At 41.8% G+C, this 26,056-nt stretch overlaps 1 protein-coding gene across 2 annotated transcripts in view; it reads right to left on the bottom strand.

Moving 5' to 3' along the window:
• Nucleotides 1-14,644, bottom strand: part of SLC4A4 (solute carrier family 4 member 4) — a 290,745-nt gene extending 276,101 nt beyond the window's left edge. Inside the window, exons 1-2 of one of the 2 annotated variants that reach the window (XM_088020772.1) lie at nucleotides 14,517-14,644; nucleotides 14,088-14,161 (exon numbers count right to left, since the gene is read on the bottom strand). In XM_088020772.1, the coding sequence (XP_087876898.1) occupies nucleotides 14,088-14,161; nucleotides 14,517-14,608 (166 nt within the window). In that variant the 5' untranslated portion in view covers nucleotides 14,609-14,644. The remainder of the gene's footprint in view (nucleotides 1-14,087; nucleotides 14,162-14,516) is intronic. The other variant, XM_088020764.1, reaches the window with a different exon arrangement.
• Nucleotides 14,645-26,056: the final 11,412 nt, after the last annotated feature.

A 26,056-nucleotide genomic window follows, 5' to 3' on the forward strand; every position in this document is an offset into this window, starting at 1 on the left:
TGGGAAGAACACATGGCTTTCCTAGTTATCTCTGAATGTCAGAAAGTATTACTAGGTGATGCTTACATCTTCCCATCCTCACCTGCTCCACCTCAGCTGAAAGCAGAAGTACTGCAATGCTATCATGTCCAATTCTTCCAATTCCTGAGATATTTCTAAATTCATGTCATTGATAGCTGGGATCATGTTTTCAGACCAACAGAGAACTCTTACACTTAGTATCTCTGTAGTTATTAGAGTTAAAGAGGCTTTCACAGACACCACCAAGGATGATTTAGAATTTTGTAGAATTAAACCCATCAAACCAAAAGAGGGTTTTATACCAGCCAAACTCAAAATTCTATAAAGGACTGGGTAGTTAAAACACCGTATGCCTCTATATGCAAGATCGATCTATTAGCTCCTTTAGGAAACATATTACTATGTTTACTGTACATACAGATGATAGCAACAATTTGTTGGATACTTACAAATGTGCCAGGTTCTGGCTAAGTCTCTTATATCTATTACCCCATGCAATCATCACAACTGTACGAATTCGATACTATTATCCTAATTGTACAGGAAAGAAACCAAGGTTCAGGGAACTCATGGATACCGTCACCGGCTAACTCATTCAATCCCAGAGGAGAAATAGGTCTCAGGTGTCAATATCAAGAACAGTGAGTGCTTCATCACTGCTTTAGCGGTGGTTTGTTAGTCTTCTTCTTGTGTGTGTGTTGGGGGGGTGGTTACTTATACTATACAGTATACAGTATTTATACTCTCAGTCTTATAACTGATTATACTTCCTTCTTTGTGTTGGCTGCTAGAAATAGAGAGACAAATCTCGGGCCAACCAGCAGCGGGTAGGCAGAGTTTTGTGACATTCATTTATACACTAACCTCACTCCTCCAGCTTTTCAACTATTACTTTCCCTTCACACTAAGCCGTTTTTGGAATAAGGCAGTATATAAATATTTTTTAAAAGCTGAGATGTCAGTACTGAGGGAAGAGGAGGGGGATGGCTGAGTGTGGCTGTGGGGGAGGGTAGATTTCCAGGCAAAGATTTAGACCTATAGATTTAGATGGATCGAAAGGATCACCAGAGGACAGGTAAAGTCTTCGCCACCCCCATCCTCTTACACACATCTCTAATTAAACACTGAGGGATGTTCCCAATCTGATTTTTATCCACATGGTTTCTCCTCCTATAATCACCTGAATTTCTGTTTTCTCCAGTTCAAAGACTCCACAATGCTTGGCACTTTATATCACCCTTCTAGAACTAATCAGCAATATTCCCAAAATACAAGTCAAACACTGCCTTCCCTGCCTTAGCTAAAGTAAGCTGATTTTATGCCAAGATTCCTAAAACATGTTGTGTCTATTGCCAAGAGGGATGTAAGGGAGGGAAGCAAAATTAAGAAGTATTTATTATTTCTATTTTAATTATGAAAAAATGGAGAAGAGGAGGCAGAGCAGCTGGATGAGTGACAGATTACAAAAAGATGCTACAGACTTTACTTCTTAAACCAAAACAAATGTCAAAGATTTTTTAGAAGTACAAAAACAGACTCATAGTATCAAGTCCAGATGCCACAGAGGCTGTGGGTTTGACACTCTGCGGAGCAGGGAAGGAGGCAGGGGACGGGCTAAATAAGGGAAGGAGGCAGGGGACGGGCTAAATAAACGTTGGGCATTAAGGAAGGCACTTGTCAGGATGAGCACTGGGTGTTATATGTAAGTGATGAATCACTAAATTCTACTCCTAAAACCAATACTACACTGTATGTTAACTAACTTGAATTTAAATAAAATCTTGGAAGAATAAAGTTGTTATACGTTCTCTAAAAAAAGAAGAAATAGATCAGTACATATAATCTGAAATACTTTAATAAATGAAATTCAAATAATTTGTTAGCTTATTATCCACCAACACATAAGAGTGTCCATAAGCAGCTCTAATAAGATATAATCCAAGTAACACTGCTATAATTTACTGGGGCATAAATATCAGCTCATGAAAAGAAAACCCCCTTCAAAGGGCATGGTATAATTTTTCAGTTAACACGGAGAAAGTCAGACCTTGAAGAAATGTTTGCAGGAGGGTCCACATTTCAAACATATACCACTACAAAAGCAAGGCCTGATTTCTCTTTTTTTTGTATTTTGGATAGGGGTCACTTTTCACATAGAAGAAAAAATAATGCATATGCTTATTAATAAAAAGTTATATATTACTTATGTAATTTATTTATAAATAATTTTGAATGTTGACGAGTAATCTCTTTTAATATTAATGCTACCAATTACATTTAAGATTAGGCATGCAAGCAAATAAACAGTCGAAGTGATGAAAAACAGGAAAATACTTTTCTTCCCACTGAACTGCATGGGAATTTTGTCCACTAAAAGCCTCAAAGAAAACCTTAAGGCAACTTGAGGTTCCTCAAGCAAGACTGATAAGAAATCTCAGCTTGTTATCTGTTGTTTACCCAGTACAGTGCTTTTAATATTTAATATTTTATGATGATGATCATGGTAACAATCTCTAGGCAGAAACAAACAGCTACAGGAAAAACGTCTTGAACGGGAGTCAAGTTTATGGTTATTCAGCTAGCCTCCTGTCCTTTAGTTCAGTAAACTTGTCCACCTGTCTTTTAAGTGCTCATTTCTAGCAAAGTTCTAATTATAGTCTTTAGGTACAGAGGAGGACTCGAAGACCACACACTGAGGTTAAGATTCCATTATAGTTACCATTACTGATAGCTAATAAGAGGCAAAAAACTGACCAGCACGATAAAATATAGTTTGAATTAGTGAATATTTGTAAAGAAATATAACTTTAATATGTTCAGTGGTCATCAATTATTTGAAAACATCTAGGCTAAAATAACCATTTAAAGGTAGTCCTGAAACCTACCTTAATGAATGAACAGGACTAAAAGTCATCTTATTTTTCATAAAGGGCAGTTCCTGAAGTGCTTCACAATCTCTAAAAAGTTGACTCTCCAAAGCAATTTTAACTTTGCTCTAGCAAAATCTCTTTTCTATTCATCTGTAGACATAAAATATAATCTATATGTACATCTATATCTCTATATTTCTATCTACTAGATATAGGTATATACAGATATAGAGAGATATCTGCATAGTCTCCATACATAGGGAGATGCAGAGAGAGAGAGAGAGAGAGATCATTTTTATGGACAGTCCAAATCAAGCCATGTCAATAAAGTATCTCCCACCATGTATGGTACACAAAGGTGCCACACAAGTGTTGATCCTCCTTCTCCCTTCCCTTTCCAGGGGGAAAATACAGAGCTCCTTATTCCCACCACCCTTGAGCCCGGATAACAACTGTGAACCCCTCCCGCTCTCTAGCAAAGGCACTCGTGAGGACAGAAGAACCAACTTTAGACCAAGTCTAACTTGCCCCTCAGTGGGCTGCTTTAGTCATTATACAGGGTTTAAACGTTCAACAGAGGCAACACCTTCCATCACCTCAATCTTCCCTCATCCTGCCCAGAAACACATGCCTGGCAATCTCCACCCTGCTCTGGGTAGAGTTTTACCCAGAGCCTTCACGCAGTAAGTGCCAACCCCCAGGAGCTCTTGTCCTTTGCCTTAACTGAGCAGAGTAGATTGCAACGAAAAGACCCGGGAAGGCCAGCACCAGGCAGGGCAGTGCTAAGAGTGAGGAGGAACCACCCAACAGGAAGAGACGACCCCCCCCCACTCATCCTGACACCCCCAGAACCCAAAAAGACCTGATGAATTTTAATGTGCACTACACATGCTGTCAAACAAAATCCACCTGTGATCCAAACACTGAGAACTGACAGTTTCAGTTATTTCTCTTGTGGTCACCATTTGCACAACTGAATGGGAAGCAGGTTTGGAAAAGAGAAAACAATGGCTAATCCAATGGTCACTGATAACTGGATTTGCGATTGCAGCCAGAGAGGCAGCTGAGAGAGACACATAAATGCACACATTCACACTCTCATCCTACCCACATTGTCCCTCTCCAACTATTATGGCTTCCCTTTTAGCACCAGCCTACGCCCTGGCTGGGCAATAGGAAGAATAGTCTTTAGTTGCTATAGACAGATAATCCACCATATAGTTATACATTCACGGCTAATCAGGTATCAAATATTTAATATTCGTTCAGATAATTCCCTGCTCTCACATACCTACACGTGGGTAAATGAGATATGGATAATGCCACAGGACTAAAACAACGACCAAGAACTAGGGAAAGTGCTCTGAGAGACTTGCATTAGACTAAATAAGTCCAATCCCAGAATTTCCATGGCTATGGTTTTCCACATGCCCAGAAAAGAGGACAACGTTCACTGACACAGCAGCACATAGTCATACTTTCAGAGCCGAAATGACCTTCAACATTACATGGTTCAACCTCTTCATTTACCAGCAAGTCAACCGAAGCCAAACAGCCAGTTAATAATGTAAAGACAGGGATTCTTGGTGCTCCTGGATATGTAAGGTTTCCTTTATCGCTTTCCCACTACCACAGTGGCAGCCCACCACCACCATCCCTCCCATCTTTCACTGTCTGCAAAACACAGCAAAACGCAAAACACAGCAAAAAAAAAAAAAAAAAAATTAGTCCTTTTTCAAGTTAGTAATTACCTAGAAGGAAAAAAGGCCTCAGGAGTTCTCTGAAAATGTTTCTCTCTTACAATCATAGAATGACAAGTTTAAAGATTTATTTATTTATTTGAGAGAGAGAAAGAGCGCACGCGAGCGCATGTTGGGGAAAGGGCAGAGGGAAAGCATCTCCAGCAGACTCCCTGCTGAGTGCAGAGCCCGACTCGGGGTGGGCGGCTTGATCTCATGACCCTGACATCATGACCTGAGCCCAAACCAAGAGTTGGACGCTCAACTGACTGCATCACCCAGGCACCCCTAGAATGACAAGTTCAAATCCACAACCAACCCTTAGCTCCATAAACTGCCCCAAATATGAAGATGTTCTGGCTACGACATCTGTCCTCCACTGATCACCACTGATCACTTGGAGAAACAGTAAACGAACTTTTAGCCTTTCCCTCTATGTGCTCCATTACACTTAACCAATTAAGATATTTAGAATGGTTATAGAATTTTTAGAGCTAAAAAGGATCTTAGAGAAAATACAGCTCAACGTTCTCACCTTACAGACGAATGGAGGAGCCTGGAGAGGTTAAAGTGATTTGCTTGTGGCGACACTGGCAGGAACTAGTATAACAAGGACAAGGGCCCAGACTTTCTCAGGGCAGTGCTCATCCCAAAAAGGAAGAGCTTACGAACGGGTGAGGCCAGCCAGGCTGTTTTCTTCTTCCTCTGGCCTTTTCATAAGCTCTTCCAACACCTTTCATTCTCCTCCTCTTAGTTCTTCCCACCTTCTGTTCTTCCAGGTGCTTCTTCCAGTTCTCATCCATCTCTCTTTCCAAGTTCCCTTCTGGCTCCAGAGGGAAGAGACCTCAAGCCTCCACAAAATGGCACAGGAATCTCCTAAATTGCCCAGAGCGGAAACCCAGAAGCAATCACTTCCATGTCTCCTTCTGTCCATCAGCAGTTTCTGGCAATTAAACCCATTTGTCTCCACCTCTTTTGTCCCTACTCCAACCCAAAATCATCTCTCAGTCGAATCCTAGCAACAGTCTCCCCACTTTTATCTTTGTCCTCCTGGAATGCTTTCTCCATGTATCAGCCAAAGGGATCTTCTTTAAAACGCAAATTTTGTCTGGTCACTTTCCTGCTTAAAACCCTTCTGCAATGGCCCCCCAGTGCACACTCAATACAATCCTAAATCTTTAGCATAGCATAAAAGGCCATGAATTAACTGGGTCCTATCCACCTCAGGCCACTTCCGCCTTGTTCACGTGGTCCAGCCATATCATCCTCATTTCCACTTCTCAAATACTTTGGGTCTTCACACATGCCTGCCCATGATGCTCCCATTATCCTTTCATCCTTTAGGGTTCAACTTAATGTCACTCTATGGGAAATATATCCGTTTCCCACATACATGATACACTCTCTAAATTATCGTATCAACCAACCTTGTCCTTAGATAATGACTGGCTTATTTACTGAACATTAATTGTGGCCTTCATTAGAATATGTTATCATGTTCAAGGATACATAAGGGCCTGGAAAACAACATATTAGAGTTCATATCTGCAACTGTTCTTTACATTTTGAGAAGCTTAAAGCAAAAAAAAAAAAAAAGCACCATGCATCAGTCAAAGTTAGTAAGAAGAGTTAACAGAGACACTAATCAACTAATTTGTTGATTACCAGGTATCAGTATTAGCTTTAGTCTGAAAGCATCCTGCAATCACAGCAACCACTGGCAAGACAGTGGAATCCACTGGTAATAAATTAAAGGCAGGGAATATGTCCAAGGGAGATAGTACCTTAAATTTATAGGGTTCATCCTGGGGATTTCAAATTAGTTTACTTACACTCCTAGCAAAACTAGGAGTTAGGGAGGCACAAATGCTATTTCTTTGTAGAACAAAGTAATATAGAGAAATTAAGTAATTTGTCAATGGCTTACTGCCAATATCAAAGTATTTTTCAGGTATCACCCAAGAATCCTCAGAGCATCTCTGGTAGCTAGATAAGATAGATTACTAACTGCACTTTGCATAAAGGAAATGTAACCACATAAGCATGAGTGGCCTCATGTCACCCACAAAGGCAGGGCAGAGCCAGAAATAGAAATAGGTTCTAAGATTCCTGGTTCTCTGCTATGCTCTCTAACCCACAGCACAGACTGAATAAAAGTACCTGAACAATCAGATACTGATCTAATTTGCCAAGTACATGTAGCCCATCGGCTTCAATTATGAGCTTTCGTTCTACATCCAAGACATTTTCTCTATTTTTTCAGTAGGGATAGAATTACTTGTTGAAAACTGAATAATCAGCTGGAGGTGGGGTGGTGATTTAACCAAACGACAAATGTGCAGTTCTGGCCCTCTAAAGCTGATATGTTGGCCAATATTACGAAAACCCAAAACCTACTTTTTTTCCAGAAGTTTTGGCCTGCTAAAAGTTACTGAGAATTCTACCATGAAAAGAGTCAGTAAAATAATGTCTCAAGAGGCTTAAGTAGGGTCCATTCTCCTCTCAAAGGCAGGGGAGAATAAAGAAAGGTGAACACACTGGATACAGCACTGCCTTCTAATTCTAACTCCCTGGAAAGGTAAAAATTAACGAGATTTAAAAGCTTCTGCAGCTATTCAGAGAAGGGAGTTATTTAAGTCACCTATACTGCTGATTCAACGCATGTCACTCACCACCCTCCCTACCTTCACCTCATCCCACCTGGCAATCAGCAGCCTCAGGGGCACAGTGCTTGGAACCTCCTGGAAGCTCCCGTCATAGCAGGTTCTCACCTCAGTCCCCTAAATGCTATCAGCCGAGAAAATAAGATGTAAAAAAATAAAATAAAATAAAATCCCACGGGCAAGCTCAACAGCAACAAGAGCACCTCAACTGAGCTTTAGTCAGCGTTACCCTAGTTCTACTCCCTCATCAGACCCGATTCTCAATTCCCCCAGTGATTCTGAATCTTGTGATGATAAAAATGGTGAAATATTTAGCTCAGGTTTATTTCTATACAATTGCATAATCTCATTTAATTGGCACCTAAATTATATAATAACCAACAAAGAAGAGAATTATTCTAGCTCCGGCTGGGTGGGGAGGAGGAATATATACATTTCATAGAGAGTAAGTTTATATACACGAGATCAATTGATCGATCATGACCCCTGAATCCTCTTCATTGGTGGAAAATACCATGCACTTAAATCTGTTTTCCAGAAGAAGCAATTTTACGGGCTTCATTAGACAATGGGCACATGCTCGTATCGTAACTTGTATACAATCAGAGTTAATATGCCTCTTCTTGGAAAAGAAGACAGTTTTACAAATTAGGGACCATATGTATCAGAGTAGTCTAACCATGAAAATCAGATCTCACACCCAGAACGTAAAGGGAACCATAACGAGTCCAAAGAGAAACAGACAGCAGGCCTTGGGAAACTTCACTTGACCATTCTGCTTGCCCTCTCCAATACAAGAAGCAAAAGGTAAGTGTGGTTAGGAAGGCAAAGGACAGATGTTGGTAAAATGAACTAAGCAAATAAAAAACATTTAGGCCAGTTAGAATTTTTGGAATGATAATCCTTGAAAATTATTGGTGAAACTGTATCAACCAGCAAGAAAAAGTATAGAAAGTGGTGCAGTAATAAAGCACCCCTATTCCCAATGCCAGGTACAGCAGCAACATCATTGCCAGTAATTATCAAAAACAGTTCTATGGGAAATGGCACGTTCTATTACTCCCATTTTCCAGTTGTTTTTTTTTTCCAAACTGCAACTTGCTCCCTTCACTTACGCAATGATTCCACAATCGATGAGACCAAAGTTTTAAAACTTATATTCCCAAACGGATGCTTAGCCCCTCGGCTTTAACAAATTTAACAACTGTTTTAATTTTAAAAATGAGATGATAAAAAATATGTATCATGCAAGATGTCCCCAAAATAAGGATCAAACAATATGTTTCAAAAATATGACCAGATAAAAAGCTTCTAAAAAGAAACTCGACCTACAGACAAAATTGCTGCAAGTATATTATTTCAGAATTTCTGGATGCTTGCAAAACACAACCCAACTACCACGTCCAATTTCTTATGGTTTGCTGTGGAAGAATGTGGACATCTAAGGCAGAGAGTGTCCTCGAGAGGGCTCTGGCCCTTACTGTACTACCTGGCAAATTCTCTACAACTGGAAAACTCTGGGAAGGAATGGCTGATTCCAGTTTCAAAACCCATGGAAATAACATCAGAGTCCCTTGAAATTAAAGAAATCTATAGGCAATATTTAACTTCACTGATGCAGCAGGTGTCAAATAGCTTCTGAGCTAAGTGAAGCCTGCCTGAGGGACTCTGGCGGGCTTTCAGCTGAGGCCATGATGAGAAAGCAGCAGGGCGGAGAAATGTCTGTATGGACACAACCTGTTCTGGGAAACCCAAGTTGCTGTTCAAATATCAACCCTTACACACCTCACCACATTTCTTTAAAGCTCTCCAATGAGTGGATACAGGTTTCTTTCAAGAAGGTTTTTCCTTCAGCGATATTTGCCTGAGTGTTTCCTCTGAACACACAGTTTCTGAGCCATCCGAGTGAACAGCAGAGAAGAGGTCAGCAAAATGCAACCGGACACTTATAGCCAGCGCTCAGAATAGCCCCAGCTCCAACTTGACCCCTCCCTTCCCATCCGATAGGTTTTCATTCACTCCTTCTTGGCAATTATGCTTTTTACCGTTGTAATTATTAACAAATGTCCACCCAGCCCCACTTCTTCTTTAGAATACTACCTCCTCCAATACACATAAATACATCATCATGATATCCTCTAGTGAAAAATAGGGTTAAGTCATTATGATTTCATGTCTGTAAAATGTTGAGATCCTGACCTCCAAAAAGACAAACGTCACCATTAGTTTAGTCTCTGTCTTCAAGAGAGGAGAAGAAAAGAGAATAACACAGACATGTTTCAAGGGGCTCTTTTACTTATCAATATAGATATACATATAAACAACATAAATATGTCAATGATCTCTGCAAAATCAAATAGCAATAATAGCAAGGACAGAATCTTTAGAGGCTCTGTTGTCTCATTTGATTCAGAGTACTACGGGAACCAAATTTCTGACTAAAACTTTAAACAAAGACTTTAGAAGATTACATAAGGTAATTCTGCATATACTTTACTTAGTTTATGTCATATATTTGTGCATTCCATTCTTCCTTTTAACAAATATTTAGTAAACATCTACTCTGTTCCAGGCCCTGCTCTACTTTTTTACTTTTATTTCCCTAAAAATAATCCTCCCGTAAATTCCACAGATTTTTAACAATTCTCGCTCTTAAAGTCCATCAGTAGACATGGGAGTTTGTAGAATTATCCTTCCATTTGGACAGATGGGAGCACACTTCCTTCTGGACTCGGTTTTCAATGGAAGAGGAAAACCACCACAATCTATCATAATAGCTTTGAGAGCACTGATCACACTTCAGAAACGGAGATACGTTTCATTCAGCCAATATTGTCTTGCTGTATTTTATGCTTCCTGAGTTGCTGGTTACACTAATGTTCAGAAAAGGCCCCTCCTCACAAAGTCAGAGTTGCCAAGGCTTGCTGGGAAGTTACCTAGCGCTGCAGAGCCAAGGCCTTATCTCAAAGGATAAGGTGGAGTTTGCTCTTTTCCCCTATTGCGAAATATGAGAATATTAAGTAATCTGTTTATATCATACAGATCCAAAATCTTAGCTAGCTTTTTTAAGGATAAAACATCCATAGGATTTCCTGTTTGGAAAAAGCTACATGAGACTCTTTCTTCCGATCTCAACCTTGGTTCACCCAATAAAATTTGGCAATTTCCCCCAAGTGCGTTTGAAATGAAAATTTCTTGTAATACCTCATGGCCAGCATTTCTGGGTCATTCTGATAATGTCAAATTTCTCATCTACAGACCAATCCTGTGGAAGTGCCTGGTCTAGAGCTGGAGTCTTCTGGTATAGAAACGAGTATGAGTATCTGAAACTTTGAAATTTTTTAAAGGAGTTTATCCACAGTAACCCTTATGTGACTAAAATGTTAACTTTATAAAACTATACACATACACATATACATCGATATAATATAACCAATGAAAGAACAGATATAAAAGCTTCTCTTTATTTTAAAGATTAAAATTGGCACTTGGTTGCCTTTTTTTAAAGAGGATCTCTTTAAATCATTAACACAAATGCACATGAAGTAAATTATGTGAAAATGAGGTTTAGGTCTTTAAATATATCCCACATAAATTCATTACTTAAACAGAAGATGACTCCTCTTCTGACTCACTCTATTCTTAGTGAGCTTTGCAGATGATGGCTTTCTATTGAGTTTTTAGACCATGGATTAAGCATCATGCCACCCACTGAGAGTAAAGTTGAACCAGGTGAACTGAGGGCGTGGTTGGAAGTCTCAGTCTCTCCCCTTCGGAGAACTACAGCAGAAGGGACCGTGTGAGAGCATCTAGCTCCCCTCACCTTCAGGCGGAGCTGAATCTGATTATCACAAATTAAGGGACCCTAAGAAGAATTTTAAAAGCATGAACATTCCAAAGTAACTACAGCTACTACTGGGCCTTAGTCACACTCATAATCACTTATTAGGAGTATATCTTATTTGTGCAAATTATTTCAAAAAACAAAACTTTTAAGTTTTCTTTTGCCAAGTGTGCCGCATTATACTTCAACCATGTTTATCCTAGAAGCAAGAGAAGTTACTTGGATAAAAGGAAACATTTGATAATATAAATGAAGGGTGTTCCAGCTCCTTGCCCTTTGGATTCTGATCCTTAAAAGTGGTGCATTTACTTCTGCCATAAATGTACCAGAAACTCAACTACTTCAGAACAAGATAACGCTTTGCTTTCCTCTAAATACACCCTTCCCTATGCAGTTAAAAATATGAGATGGACACGCGTCCTTGTGGAAAACATTCCCACTCAAACTATAAATCCTTATTAGAGGTCTTGACAGTTTTCATTCTCAACCACTGAGACCACGACTTAAGCCATAAACCTTCCATTCCAACTTCTTTATACTTCACCTGGAGTTACTATAAAATCTAAGTGATCCACCCCCACCAGATGAAGCCAGGTGAGAAAAATGGGAGGGTCAACTAAGAGGGCACTAAATCAGAAATAGTCCCTAACTGTAGTTTCAAGACCTGTACTGTAGGGGCGCCTGAATGGCTCAGGTGGTTACATGACTGGCTGGTGCAGGTCACGATCTCAGGGTCCTGAGATGGAGCCCCACATCCACCTCCATGCTCAGCGTGCACTCTGCTTGAGATTCGCTCTCCCTCTGCCCCTCCCCCTGCTCATGCTTTCTGTCTTCAAAAAAAAAAAAAAAAAGACTTGTACTGTAGAAGAGCCTGCACTGTTGGATATTCTCCACCAAACAATGACACCAAAAGCAACCACGCTATAGAGTCTTAAAATGCGGGAACAGGCAACTGGCTAAACATGCCTCGAAAGAAGTGTAATCAGCTCAGTTTCCAATCAACATGAAAGATAATCTTAGAACAGAAGCCTTATCAGAATACAAAAATACACAATATCCATGTGGCAAGTTTAATCATCATAAAGCCAAACAATTTTACAGATGTTTCTACCGTATTTTGTTGTCTTTTTGTTTTTTCTTAAAGAAACTTGACTACAGATTTGTCTGCTATTCATTACATTGTTATTTTAATTTTGTGCTTGAAAATCAAGGGAAGTACTTTAGGAAATAAACTTGTTAGTCAAAGTCTTAAGAACCCCATGTACAATACCCTATCGCAGTAGAGTGCTGTCAATCCTACAGACCTTACAAACTCAAGAAATGATTTACATCTCCTGTGAACTTAGCTAGAACATTATTCTCAAGGAAAACACACACGCGCGCACGTGCACGCACACACGCGCACACGCACACACACACACACACACACACAAAGAGTACATCTCATTCCCAAGCTTTCTCACTGATATTTCTACTTTAATTGCCCCAAAAGTATATATTCACTCAATCCTACAGTATTTCTTACATTCATATGCTGTAACTTGAAGATCCTTATCTCCTCTTTGACACTGGGACAGTGAGAGAGTCACCACAATGGAGACTTAACATCAGGGGCACAATAATCTTAAAGACACAAGTTTTACTATTTTGCTCGCACTGACGTGACATTTTCCCACAGTCATGTTGTAAAAGTGCAAGGAACCCATAAAACAAAATGAAAGAAAATACTGTAGTTTCCTTTTTCCTAAGAAACTCAGGCATCAAATTCTTATTAGTCAGAGTCAAGAGCATAAATGAGGGAAGGAGGGCAGTGGGGGTGAAGGGACTACAACGGCCAGAAGAAACTTAGTAAGCAAACATGAGAAACATCATCATGGCCACACTGTGCCAACTATTCCAGGAGGTCCAAGAAGGCATCACGTGCCCAGGACCTGGTGTTCAGTCTGGTTGAAGAATCACTCCGGACCACACAATACCCACCTTCTTTCTTCCAACCCCTCCCCCACACTGGTCCAAGTTTCTGGTAAGCATTAAGTGTTCACCAAATGGCACCAACCAGACTAGAGTTCCCAAAACACATATGAACTGATTCTCAGGTGATTTTAAGAGGAAGACTATATGACACAGTTCACTTGCAAGTTTCATTTAACTTTATGAGTACTGTCCACAACTCTGATTATTTTTTTTAAATCTCATTGTAAGTATTAATTATATCTTGTATATCTGTGATGCCTTTAATTAATAAATATTGAGCCCTGTTTTCTCATTATCAAGTGAATAGAATTATGCCCATATTACTGATAAGTCAAGAGACAAGAGGAGAGGGGCACACTGGAAGCATAAGAGCACCAACTAAAATTTAACTCTTACTTGGTTTTTAACAGGCACTGGGCAACATTAACAAAAGAGGTCCTGGAGGTTTTTTAAGTAAAAAAATGTCCATCATTTCCTAATGGAAACTCATCCATGATCACCCCTCTTTATAACCGTGGTTTATACCCATTTTTCCTGCAACAATGATATCATTCTCCTTCTGTAACATGTTTCTCTACCCTGCAAGCTGTAAGAAAGAATATTAGAAGATGCTGCCAAATACATTTATATAAATCTAGCAGCTTCTTTGAATTAGTCATCGCAAGGTGGTAACTAACTGGCAAAATATTTATTTCTTGACAGAAAGGCACGGCTAACATAGGCACCTGCTTCAAAGGTAAGACACCTCCCCCCCTTTTTTAACCATGCAGGACCAAACTGATTCAGATTCTAATGGTCCAGTGAAGTTCTTAAAATTACTTTCTGTGTTGAAGAAAAATGTGCAGACTAATAAAACCCCATAGGAAAGCTTAAGTTTTTAACTTCAAAAATATAAGCTATATGAAATGCATGAGCGCTACTGTCTACGAAGACATAGGTATACGAATATACACTTCCCCAGACCCATAAAGCTCACCTTCTACTTCTTCTTCATCACACACATGCTTAAGGAAGGAAGCCCCTCTGTCCAGGACAGCTTCATCCTCCATCCTATAGTAATAAAAAAGAAAAAAAGAATGCTCAGACTTCTCCTGGAGCGAGCCACTTGAAGTAGCCCAGCTTCTGGGCAGGTTAACCTGCACGCTGGTGTTCATGTTAACAGGGCAGAGCCACTCTTCCTCTGATGTCTGTTAACTCCTTCACGCAGCTCCTCTCATCTGGTGCTTGAGAATATGCCGGTCCCACATAGCTTCAGTTCTAACCTTGAGAGGGCACCCACATGGACAGGTGAGAGAAAATCATCTCAATCCTATAGGCTGGATGCTGGGGGTTCTCCCTTTGGGATTCGCAAAAAGGAAAAAAAAAAGAAAAAGAAAAAGATGAAAGCAAGAAAAAAAAAAAATACCAAGAGAGGAAGTTTGGTTTGTCTGGAGTGCTCGTGATGATCGTTTGTGGAAATCCAGCTTCAGTGCTTAGCTCTTTAAACACCCACTGCATAAAAATGTATACCCTCACTCACACACACACACACACACACACACGCACGCACACCCACCCACACAAGAAAACGACAGGGAGTTAGGCTAGTGCACAGTGGGAGCCTAGCTTCCAGCCAGCCTCTTAATACCAGCACAGCCCAGTACTCTCTGTTGAGTGGCAAGCTTTGAGTCACATGTTGGCCTTACGGAAATCTGACATCTGAGGATTATCCAGCAACCCGGCTTCAGCAACAGTCACATATCTATATGCCACCCATTCATTCATTTTCCACGTTTCTATGTATATCTGTATATCTGTCCTGTTAACTCTTCCCTGAAGGGCACAAAGTTCTTCAGTTTGTAGCCACATTATGCTGTCCTCCTGTCTCCTTACATAATAGGATCTGCTCTGCAATTTCATATGCTAAATAAGACCTCAGAATCCATCCAAGTAATGACAGCGTTTTTATGGCCTCCTGATGCCAAACATGTTTCTTAGTTTATAAGATGAGTTAAGGTTTAGTTCCAAATTCTGGGACTTCTTTTCATTGCATTAACTTTGACATGCAGAATTCCATGAACTCTATTTATAGTGAAAGCAGAAAAAAAACCCGAATTGCTCAAATGCTGCTTGTGTCGCACCGGTCTAGAAACAAAGAACTTTCTCTGGAGACAGCTGCTCTATGTCATACCGTACATAAGCTCTGCCAGAGAACCAAATGTTCACTCTGTATTCGATTCATCCAATTATATGCTCAGGCACTGAATATTGTAAGTCTGTGTTCCATATTGTTCCATATTGTCTGTATCTTGTGCTTCAGATATCTGTTATAATCTATGTGGATATGCACTGAATTCACATTTTCCTCTTTTCTATTTTAGGAGCATATCCATCTTGCAAAGCAACCATCTGAGCATAAAAAAGTCAGAAATTGGGTATCAGGTAGACCTGGGTTTAAAAAACCTAGCACCACCTCTGAATATATGTATCACCTAGAGCAAAGTATTTAACTCTTTGAGCCTCAGTTTTTCCACCACTGAAATTGGGGGTAACAGTATCAACAGTGCAGGACTGTTTTGAGATTCATATTAGGTAACATACGTGAAAAGACCCAGTTCTGTGCTTTGCACCTACTACATGTTTAATAAAGGTAAGTTTCCTTGCTTTATTTTTTCTTTCTTTCTTTTTACCCTAACCTTTACTGGTGGACAATGCTATTGAGAAACTCATTACCTTTGGACACTTGCAGAATATCTTCTTTCAGGGATATGGCTCTTATATGCAATTTCATGCTGTGATACGTATCTTTTTCCTTCTCTGTACTCAAACTAAAAATATAAAACTAAATGCAAATAGGATATAGATCAGCCATCAGGAGTATAGTTGAAAAGAAAATACCTTGAACACTTGAGCAATCAAATCATTTACCAGCCTCTCTGAGCCTCAGGTTTCCATGAAGATGAATGATACAACACATTTACAAATTCAACAAATATTTAGTGTCTGCTATGTTCCAAGCATCCCCAGAGGGAGGGGGAATACATTCATTAATAAGACAGACAAAATTCCTAAGAAACTAATAATAAATAGATGAACAAGGTACTCTTAGATAGCATTAAGTGCTTTGCACAAAATAAAAAGAGGCAGGCGTTACTTGGCATATGATGGTTCAGAAGAGGCTTCTGAGGAGGTGACATTTGATAGAGACAAAAATGATAGGGAGGACCCAGGCATTTGAAGATCTGAGGGCAGAGTGTTCCAAGCAAAGGGAACAGCAAGTGCAAAGGCCCTAAGGTTGGAACAAGTTTAGCATGTTCCAGAAAGGAAATGAGGTCAGTGAGGCTGGGCAGAGAGGTTAGTGGTAGCTGACAGTGCTGGAGGAAACAGGTCCCGGCAGGCCATGGTAAGTAGTCAAAATCTTAAGTGTTATGGGAGCCACTGAAGAATTTTGTTTTGTTTTGTGTTTTGTCTTGTTTTATTGAGGTAAAACTGACATACAACATTATATTAGTTTCAGATGTACATGATTCAATTTTTGTGTATATTGCGAAATGATCACCACAGTAAGCTTAGTTAACATCTGTCCCCACACAGAAAATTTTTTTCTTGGGTTGAGAGCTTTTAAGATCTACCCTCTTAGCAACTTTGAAATACACAGTACAGTATTACTAACTCTAGTTAAGATTTTAAGATGGAAACTGACCTGAGCTGTTTTACCTTTTTAAAGAATCCCTCTGGCTGCTATGTGAAAAGTGGATAATCAGGAGACCAAAGAAACTAGGAGACTATCTTAGGAACCCAGGGAAGGCTGTGGGAGAAACAGGTTTTAGGGAAGGAGCCAACAATTCTTCTCTGGCCACTTTATGGTTGTTGAGCTTCTTATTATATATTAAAAAAGAGCTGTCAGGTGTACAACTAAAGGTCCAAGTCTGGAGCTTGGGAGCCTAGGGCTGGAGAATCAATATACAAAGCTGGTAATCTGCAGCCATCACTAGAGGAGTTCATCCAGGAAGAAAAGGCAGAAACTGAGGTGCAGACCTAAGACCAAGTGCTGGAGTATGTTAACATTTATAAGCAGAACAGAGGAACAAAAGCAGTCAGAGGCAAAAGAAAAACGAGCAGAAAGTGATGTCAAGGAAGTACGGCTATGGAGAGGCTGAGAAAGATGGAGACAGGTAAAAATTCAGCTTGGCAATATGGAGGCCATTGGTGACAATGACCGAGGCACGTGAAACGTATCAAACACAGTGCTAGACACACAGAGGGCATTCATTCGATCAAGTCCTTTTCTCTTTCCTTCCCTCATCCCCTTGTTCACTCAGTAAATATGGACTGAGTACCTACAAGGTGCCAGGCATACTGCTAGGCACTGGAGACACAGTGATGAGCGGGACAGACAGGGGCTCTGGTGTAATCACGTCTGCCTTCTCGAAGACCTCCCCTAGCCATCTGGGAGAGCCGGCCCAGAGGCCATCCAGAGGGCAAAGAAGTCATCAGCAACACAGCATTCGTAGACACAGATAAGGATGACAGCTTAACGGGGAATTTTTTTTTAAAGACCTCTGAAGCACAACAAAATCCTGGAGGCCTGGGCGACTGCACACACATCAACAGTACCATCTCCCATTTGGAAAGCAAACAGTAGGTTCACCCACATTGCTCCTCGGCACAAACCCTTTCTTATCAATCTATAGAATCCAACACAATTTCCTATAGAACATCATTTCTGCACCTGACCACAATCAAGCCAATCCTAAAATCTTTTATGGATTTTTTATACATTTCCTAAATAAAATGTTTATTAGCCCTTGCACCTAAGCCCTTCCTAAAATTGCATGCAACAAACAACTGAAGCACAAGTAAAGGAGGAAAATCGGTAACAATGAAAGGAGACCAAAGAAATGTTAATGGCCAGAGCCCTCTTCCTAGGCTGAGGAACCATCCAGCCAACTAAAGCGCTGTCCCGTGCACCATCTGAGTTAGTGAGAATTGATGGGTGCATTCCTTGGCTCTTTGATACATATTTCACATTCCCTCCAAGACTATACATAGCAAGTAATTAGAAACCTACTTCTTTCTGATGGACAATGCAGAGCATCTGCAAGCAGCCTCTTTCCTGTAGGAAGCGGAAAAAGAAAGAATGCCGCCAACTGAAAATATAAAAACCTACATGTCCACGGTGGCCTTTCCCCAGAGCAGCCCTCTCGTTCTCATGAGCAAGTGCATCTGGGCTTCTGCACCAACAACAGGGATTTTACAACTTTTTTTTCCATCTTCATACTAACAAACGTCGATTATTTGGGTTTGTCTTCCCCTCCTAAAAGCCTCTCAGCAGTTGCTGGCTATTATTAGTCAGACAGAGATATCTTTTGACATGACCGTCTGACCCAACCAGTTTTCCCTTCTATCCGTAGGAAGAAATTAACTCATCTAATCCCTCATCAGGCCCCCAAATCCGTTAGTAAAGTGTTCCTTTCACCCAAGCCGCCTCTGCTGAAAACAAAGGAGGGAAGGAGCATGCTTCTAAGCAGCTCCCTGGGTCGCTCACTCGCCAGCATAAGGCAAAGTTCAGAAGAGATTTGGAAGCTTCTCACCAGTATCACGGGGATAAGGGTCATAGCAGTCGGTACACAGATCCACACGGGGCCCATGCTGCCCGCCTTCAACAGGGCCTCTGACCGTAGCAGTCAGACCCCCTCCTCCCAGGTCCACACCCACCGCGGGGTTTCTCTCACTCTCCGTCATTCCAGGGACACTGAAATGATTTCACTGTAATACACGTCAAATCTGCTGCCAAACAACCAGCTTTCACCAGCCGGTCCCAATCACGGAGCAGGCCTGTAAGGGTGACTTAAGCCCGGCCCGAGAAACATTTGTGTGAAACTGTCAGCCACGGGGCCTTGGGCACCCATCTACATTCCACCCTCCTAAGCTCCCACCCTCAGAGCCCTCGCCAACTGCCAACGTGCTCACCAGCGAGTCCGCGTGGCGCAAGCAGCTGCCACTCAGCCAGCCAGCACGTGGCGGGCCGCCAGCACACAAGTTTCAGAACGCAAGCCTGCCCGTCACTGTGCGGCTGAAGGCTGAAGGTCCTTGGGGGCGCTAGCCTCTGGATTCGCCTCACTTGCCCTCCCACGGCCCTGCTGCCATCCCTCCTGCTCAGCCTCCCGCCGCAGCGTTTCGCTGTCTCTATAGTAACAGCATCTGCTTTCAGGGCTCTAACTTTATACAGAGCAATTCTCCTCTTAACCCAAGGCTTGTGACAAAGGATGCACCAGCAAGAAGGCCGCTGCTTAACGTGGAGCTACCTTTCTGTCGCCTGGTCAGGTCGTGAGCTGCTGGGCTGCGGCAGCAGCCACATTCAGACCCGGCGGAGTAGAAAACAGATCCTCCAACCTGGGCACACGGGCCCGTGCGTCAGGAATCCACTGCGGGGCTCATAGGCCCCATGCCAAAGCCAGCTCACTCGCACCCTCCACACCGGGCCTTTCTGGGAATATTTTATTTATTCATTTATTTATTATGTTATGTTAGTCACCATACTTTCAAAAGTATGGTCATTCTGACTACTTTCAAAAAGACACCAAGGGATGGCATCCTGGGGAGCAGAACAGCTCCAGTGTTTACATGTCCATACCCAGTTTGACAAGGCTGGTTCTTTCTGCTCATGCAGCTTCAAGTGCACTAGTTAACCTAAACTATTTTAACCCACCCCACTTCATCTTCACTAGTTTGATCTGTTTACAACATCCAATGAACCCCATAATCTCTCACTTTACAGCAGCTTTCCTTACACACATGCCCTCACATACACCAAAGTGACGCATACAGGGGAGAAAGGCAGATACCAGGAGGTAAGGAGTTTCATTGTTTTTAGCCATTGCTGCCATGAAAAGCATATCTGCAGCATGCATGAGGGCCCTCACTTAAGGACTAAGAGGTCTCAATCTCAAGTCTCAGAGCTCAGAAAGAGGCTGTCCCTCCTACTTTGCCGGTCTTAGAACAGAGGGAAGGCAAAAGTCAGCATTTTCACAGGTCTTTTTCAGGAGCCACACAGAAAGCAACAATCAGTACTGACACCTAAAATTATAGACTCATACACACATCTCTGAATCCTATCCCCTATGCAAGTCATTTCTAAGAAGTGGGGGGGGAAGCATTTTCATTACAAATCATTTATAAACATGATGTCTTCTTTCAGATTTTTTAAACTGCACAGCATTTTATTGGTGCCTTTGTTGTTGGGGAAAATCCACTTTCCACACTTTCAACATACAATTAAAGCACAATATCAAGTCTCCAAAGCATAGGCGACATGGGTGAGCCATCCCAGCGGCTGCAAAGAGCACTGCCACCTTTTGGCAACATGTGCTCACTACAGGGAAGCGGAAGGCAAGGGCAGAGGAAAAGCCAGCGCGGTTCCTTTCCCAACTTCAGCGGGTCTCTCCAGGGCCTTTCACTCCCCAGGGGGTAAGAGACAAGAACGCAGTGGCTGGCTTCACGGTGGACACGGCTGGAGCTCTGGACACGCATGTTGGGGGAAAGAGACATCAGCATGGCATACCTGACGAGCATGACTAATGGCAAGAGGCGATTGCCGGAGATCGGCCAGCAACAAAGCAAAGCAAAACCCCTCCACGGAGCTCAGGAGTGCCTTAATCAGCCTGGAAATTTACACAGGCCCAGGGCCAGGGAGAAATGGGTGACAGCGCCACACGCAATCAGACTGCAGACTGGATAAAAGGTGAAAATGTAATCCAGAGCAGGATCACGCCAGACATAATTCTGGATTTATGAACTGCATTCAAAGTTCATTTGTACTCTTGGGCACTTCTCCCAGAGACAGGAAAACTTATGTTCACACAAAAACCTGTCCACTAAGGTTCACAGCAGCTTCATTTGGCATAGCCAAAAGCTAAAATGAGAGAATGAGCCCAGGCGTCTTTCAACAGGTGAATGATTAAACAAAGTATGGCACATCCAGACCATGGAGTCCCGCTTAGTAATAAGAGGAACGAACCGTCGACGCACAAAACAAGTTAAGTGAATCTCCAAGGGATCATGCCGAGGGGAAAAAGCTAATCCCAAAAGGTTATATATTGTATGATTCCATTTATGTAACATTTTTTATTTTATTTATGTTCAATTAGCCAACATATAGTACACATCATTAGTTTCTGATGTAGTGTTTTTTGAAGTGACAACATTCTAGATATGAAGGACAGATTAAGATGGTCAGGGGTAGAAACTGGGGGTACGGGAGGGTGTCTGTGGTTATAAAAAGGCAACATGAGGGATCCTATGGAATTGGCTCGTTTCCTTACCTTACCTGGTGGTAGCGGGTACGAGTCTGCCCAGTGATAAAATTATACAAAACTTAATACACACAAACACACACACACACACATGAGGATAAGTGGGACGCCTGGGTGGCCCAGTCAGTTGAGCGCCCAGCTCTTGATTTCGACTCAGGCCATGATCCCAGTGTCCTGCGATCAAGCCCCGAGTCAGGCTCCCGGCTCAGGGGGCAGTCTGCTTGAGATTCTCCCTCTCCCTCTGCCCCTCCTCCCACTCTCTCTCTTTCACTCCCTCTAAAATAAATAAATAAATGTAGGGGTGCCTGGGTGGCTCAGTCGGTTAAGCAGCTGCCTTCAGCTCAGGTCATGATCCTGGAGTCCTGGGATCAAGCCCCACGTCCAGCCTCCTGCTCGGCAGAGAGCCTGCTTCTCCCTCTCCCTCTGCCTGTCACTCTGCCTACTTGTGCTCTCTCTCTCTCTCTGTCAAATAAATAAATAAAATCTTAAAAAAAAGAGAGAGATAAAATAAATAAATAAATCTAAAAAAAAGAAAAATGAGGATAAATAAGTAATACTGAGAAAATCTGAGTAAGTTCAATGGATCATATCAGTGCCAATGTCTTGATTGGTGATATTGTACTAAAGTTTCATAAAATGTTAACATTGGGAAAAACTGGCCAAGTGTACAAGCAATCTCTTTGTATTATTTCTCAAATATGCATGTGCATCCATAAATATTTCAATAACAATGTCAAAATATTTCAGTAACAATGTCATCCGCTTTTTTAAAAAAATTCCCTTAGGAACATTATTTTACATGATGGTCACACACTAAAGCTGACCAGGCAAAACAGCACAAATCCCACACGCGCTCTGTGGTAACGATGTAACCTTGGAAAGTCAGTTTCCATCCCACTTCAGTGTCCTTTAAAATGAGCTTAAAAACACTTCATAAGTGTTAAATAAGTATTAGGGTATTAAATAAGTTCCTGGAGTAAATAAATGCAATTAATTTTAGTTGAATCTAAATCCTAAAGTCCCTAGGGCTCAGAGAGTATTTGAGAAATTAACAGTCCCACAGACCCAAAGGCCTTCATTCGGTCTCTCTGAGCAAACGCACGGAGTGTCCACGGGGGAGGCCAGAGAGAAACTGCCGCTCATTGCCAAAAGGCCCCAACTCCTCTCTCCATCGCTCTGAAAGGCTGCAGCAGACGCAGCAACAAAGGACAAGAAGAGAGCTGGTGGCAGAGTGGACACAGGAACTACGGGGTGAGGAAAGGGGCGGAGGTTCAGGGCAAGGGGCCCATGAAAGGAGAAATAACTGGACAGGGCGTTAAGGACGAGAAAGGGGACGACTTGCACAACCCCCTCAAAACACTCCCCTGATTTACACCCCACAGCCACACCACAATCTTTACTTTTTTTAGTGGGCCTTTCCACGTGCTTCCAGAACTACCACGTGCTGCTTCTGACCGGAGTTCCACTTGACCAGAGCGGTCTCCTTCCTCTAAATGCAGACATTCAGCACCTTGCCCTTTGAAAGTTTCCTCAGTTTTTACTGTTGGGGGCAGGGAAAGAAGGCTCCCTTCTCAATTCTTTTCACTATCAACTGCCCTTTTTCATGTGTTCTGCTGTGAAGATCAGGGAGGTCCTAAGAGAGGGTTCAGGAAGGTGAAAAGGCTGGGGATGCTCCAGGTGAGAAACCATAAGGGCAGCGGTGGACATGTCTATCCTCTCTCCCTTCCTCCTCCCCACTGCCAAGTCTTCAGCCAGAAGCCAGAGCCCAACCGGCCGCAGAATAAAGATGGCAGAGCCAAGAGAAGGAAGAGAATCCACAGGGTAATGGCGGTGAAAAGGAGTATCTATAGCTAGAAACCCATCCTGCAAAGCAGCTGTTAGTTAAGGGATGTTCCAGCATGTTCAGGCTTAGAAGCGAGTGTGTGATGGCTGGCTTCCGACCTGCCCTCCCACCCACAGGTCTAACTCGTCTCCTGGCTCTAAACCCACTCTCCTGTAACCCATCCAATTATAAAGCACCATTTGGTATCATTCTCCTTTTAAAAATCATTCAATGGTTCTTCATTACATTGAGGATGAAGTCCAAACTGCTCAACATGGAATTTAAGGCTTGCCACGACCTTTCCACACTTAGCTCCTGTCCTCCCCCATGCCGCACCATTCCCTGAAGAGGCGACCAAGCCACTGTGTACACACTGTTTCCTCTGTTCTCTACCCACCCCCTGAACGTGTCTGCTTCTCATATAGCACGTACGACACTGCACGGTCACTATCACTTAAGCTCACGCGACTACACTTGGACATGCCACCCCACCACATTATGAGCTCTTTGAGAGCAGGTATCATCTTTCCATGGTCTTTCTAACTCCAGTGTAAAGCACAGCTGCTACACATACTAAGTGCTCTTTAAACGCTGATGAAGGAATGAATGAACCGACCAGTGAGGAATGGGTACAATGAGGATAGATACATGTTTAGTACTAAATGCAGCTCTAAGTTTAAAGGTCCTTAATGTATTTTTCAAACAACATACACAAGCAAACGTCCAATTACATGGTCTGGTATTCAACTAAAGAAAACAGTGATTTGTTCCAAAACTAGAAGGGGAAAATGGCTATGTTGTAGTCCCTGAAAGATGTTATGTCTGTGGGTGAATTATGGTATTTTTTAAGAATAACTTTAACTAGGGGCGCCTGGGTGGCTCAGTCGTTGAGCGTCTGCCTTCGGCTCACGTCATGATCCCAGAGTCCTGGGATCAAGCCCCGCATCGGGCTCCCTGCTTGGCGGGAAGCCTGCTTCTCCCTCTCCCGCTCCCCCTGCTTGTGTTCCCTCTCTCGCTGTGTCTCTCTGTCAAATAAATAAATAAAATCTTTTAAAAAGAAAAAAAAGAAAAAAGAAAAGAATAATTTTAACTACCTACTCTTCTGCTTATTGGCTAATTTGAAAACTTAACCCTTCACATAGACTGTAACTGGACTGTGATATGTAAAGGCAGAATGAAATTCGAATCAGAATTTCCCCCTGTCCGTTTAAACTAAAAAGTTAAGAGGTACCTGGACCTGCCATATAGTAGATCCTAAGAAAATATTTGCTCAATGCATAGATGAATGGATGAACTTAAAAGTAAACTGCTGCTTAAACTACTTTAAAGCCCCAGAAGAAGCGTGAGAAGTTATGAGAAAGTTCAATTTTGTTCCTGAGACTTGCAACTAGACAAATAAAACTCTGAAATATGTTTGGGTAAACCAATAAAGAAGCTCATAGTAGCTACTTGAAGAGGAAATTGGGATTTGAAATGTCAATATAAACCTTGAGCTCTGGAAATTTTAGCCAAACTATGTATTTATATATAGTTAATGTTAATTATTTATGGTAATTAGTACAGGAATAGCACAGATAACTAATATCCACAGTTAATTCATACATTTCATTTTTTAACTTAAATTCAAATTCAAGTTAGTTAACATATAGTATAGTATAGGTTTCAGGAACAGAATTTAGTGATTCACCACTTACCTATGACACCCAGTGCTCATCCCAACAAGTGCCCTTTTTAATGCCCATCACCTATTCAACCCATCCCCCACCGACCTCCCCTCCAGCAACCCTCAGTTTGTTCTCTATAGGTAAGAGTGTCTTATGGTTTGCCTCCCTCTCTGTTTTTTATCTTATTTTATTTTTTCTTCCCTTCCCTTATGTTCATCTGTTTTGTTTCTTAAATTGCACACGAGTGAAATCATATGGTATTTGTCTTTCTCTGACAGACTTATTTCACTTAGAATAATACACTCTAGTTCCATCCACACTGTTGCAAATGACAAGATTTCATTATTTTTGGTGGCCGAGTAATATTCCATTGTGTATATATACTGCATCTTCTTTACCCATCCATCAGTTGATGGACATTTGGGCTCTTTCCACAATTTGGCTATTGTTGATAATATTTGCTAGGTCACAGGGTAGTTCTATTTTTAACATTTTGAGGAACCTCCAAACTGTCTTCCAGAGTGGCTACACCAGCTTGCATTCCCACCAACAGTGCAAGAGGGTTCCCCTTTCTCTGCATCCTCACCAACATCTATTGTTTCCTGAGTTGTTAACTTTAGATTAGATTTAGATTCTGACAGGTGTGAGGTGGTATCTCATTGTGGTTTTGATCTGTCATACATTTCATTTTAGATGATGATTTTGCATACATTTACTGTGGATTTTACCAGGACCTCAGGTCAGATCCAGTTTGGCAGGCAGATAGGGACTCAAGAGCAGGAGTTTGTTCCAGGACACAGCACTGGGAGTTGATGGATGGCACTGACCTACCCACCTCTAACACCCAGAGCTGACTCTGGAGAAAGGTGCCTACCTCTACTCAGTGTGGCAGCCATACTGTTGACATCTTCCATCCTGAACCACCACAGCTCCTGGTGGAGATGAGGCTCCTGGCATTTGACTGAGTTCTTGCTAGCTGATGCTAAGCATCATGCATGCATGCATTATTTCTTTCTGTCAAATTTATTTGTCTCTGTCAAATTTATTTAATGCTGTCAAATTTTGTCTGACTGGTTCAGTAACAGGACAGGGCTTAGACTTCTAGCCAAAGGATTTCAACACCTATAACAATGTAGGAACTGAGATTAGGGACTCTCATCATCCA

Source organism: Eumetopias jubatus, unplaced genomic scaffold, assembly GCF_037043125.1.
Source record: "Eumetopias jubatus isolate StellerSeaLion01/CBP00866 unplaced genomic scaffold, mEumJub1_p1.0 scaffold_2, whole genome shotgun sequence".
In the NCBI taxonomy this organism is placed as follows: domain Eukaryota; kingdom Metazoa; phylum Chordata; class Mammalia; order Carnivora; family Otariidae; genus Eumetopias; species Eumetopias jubatus.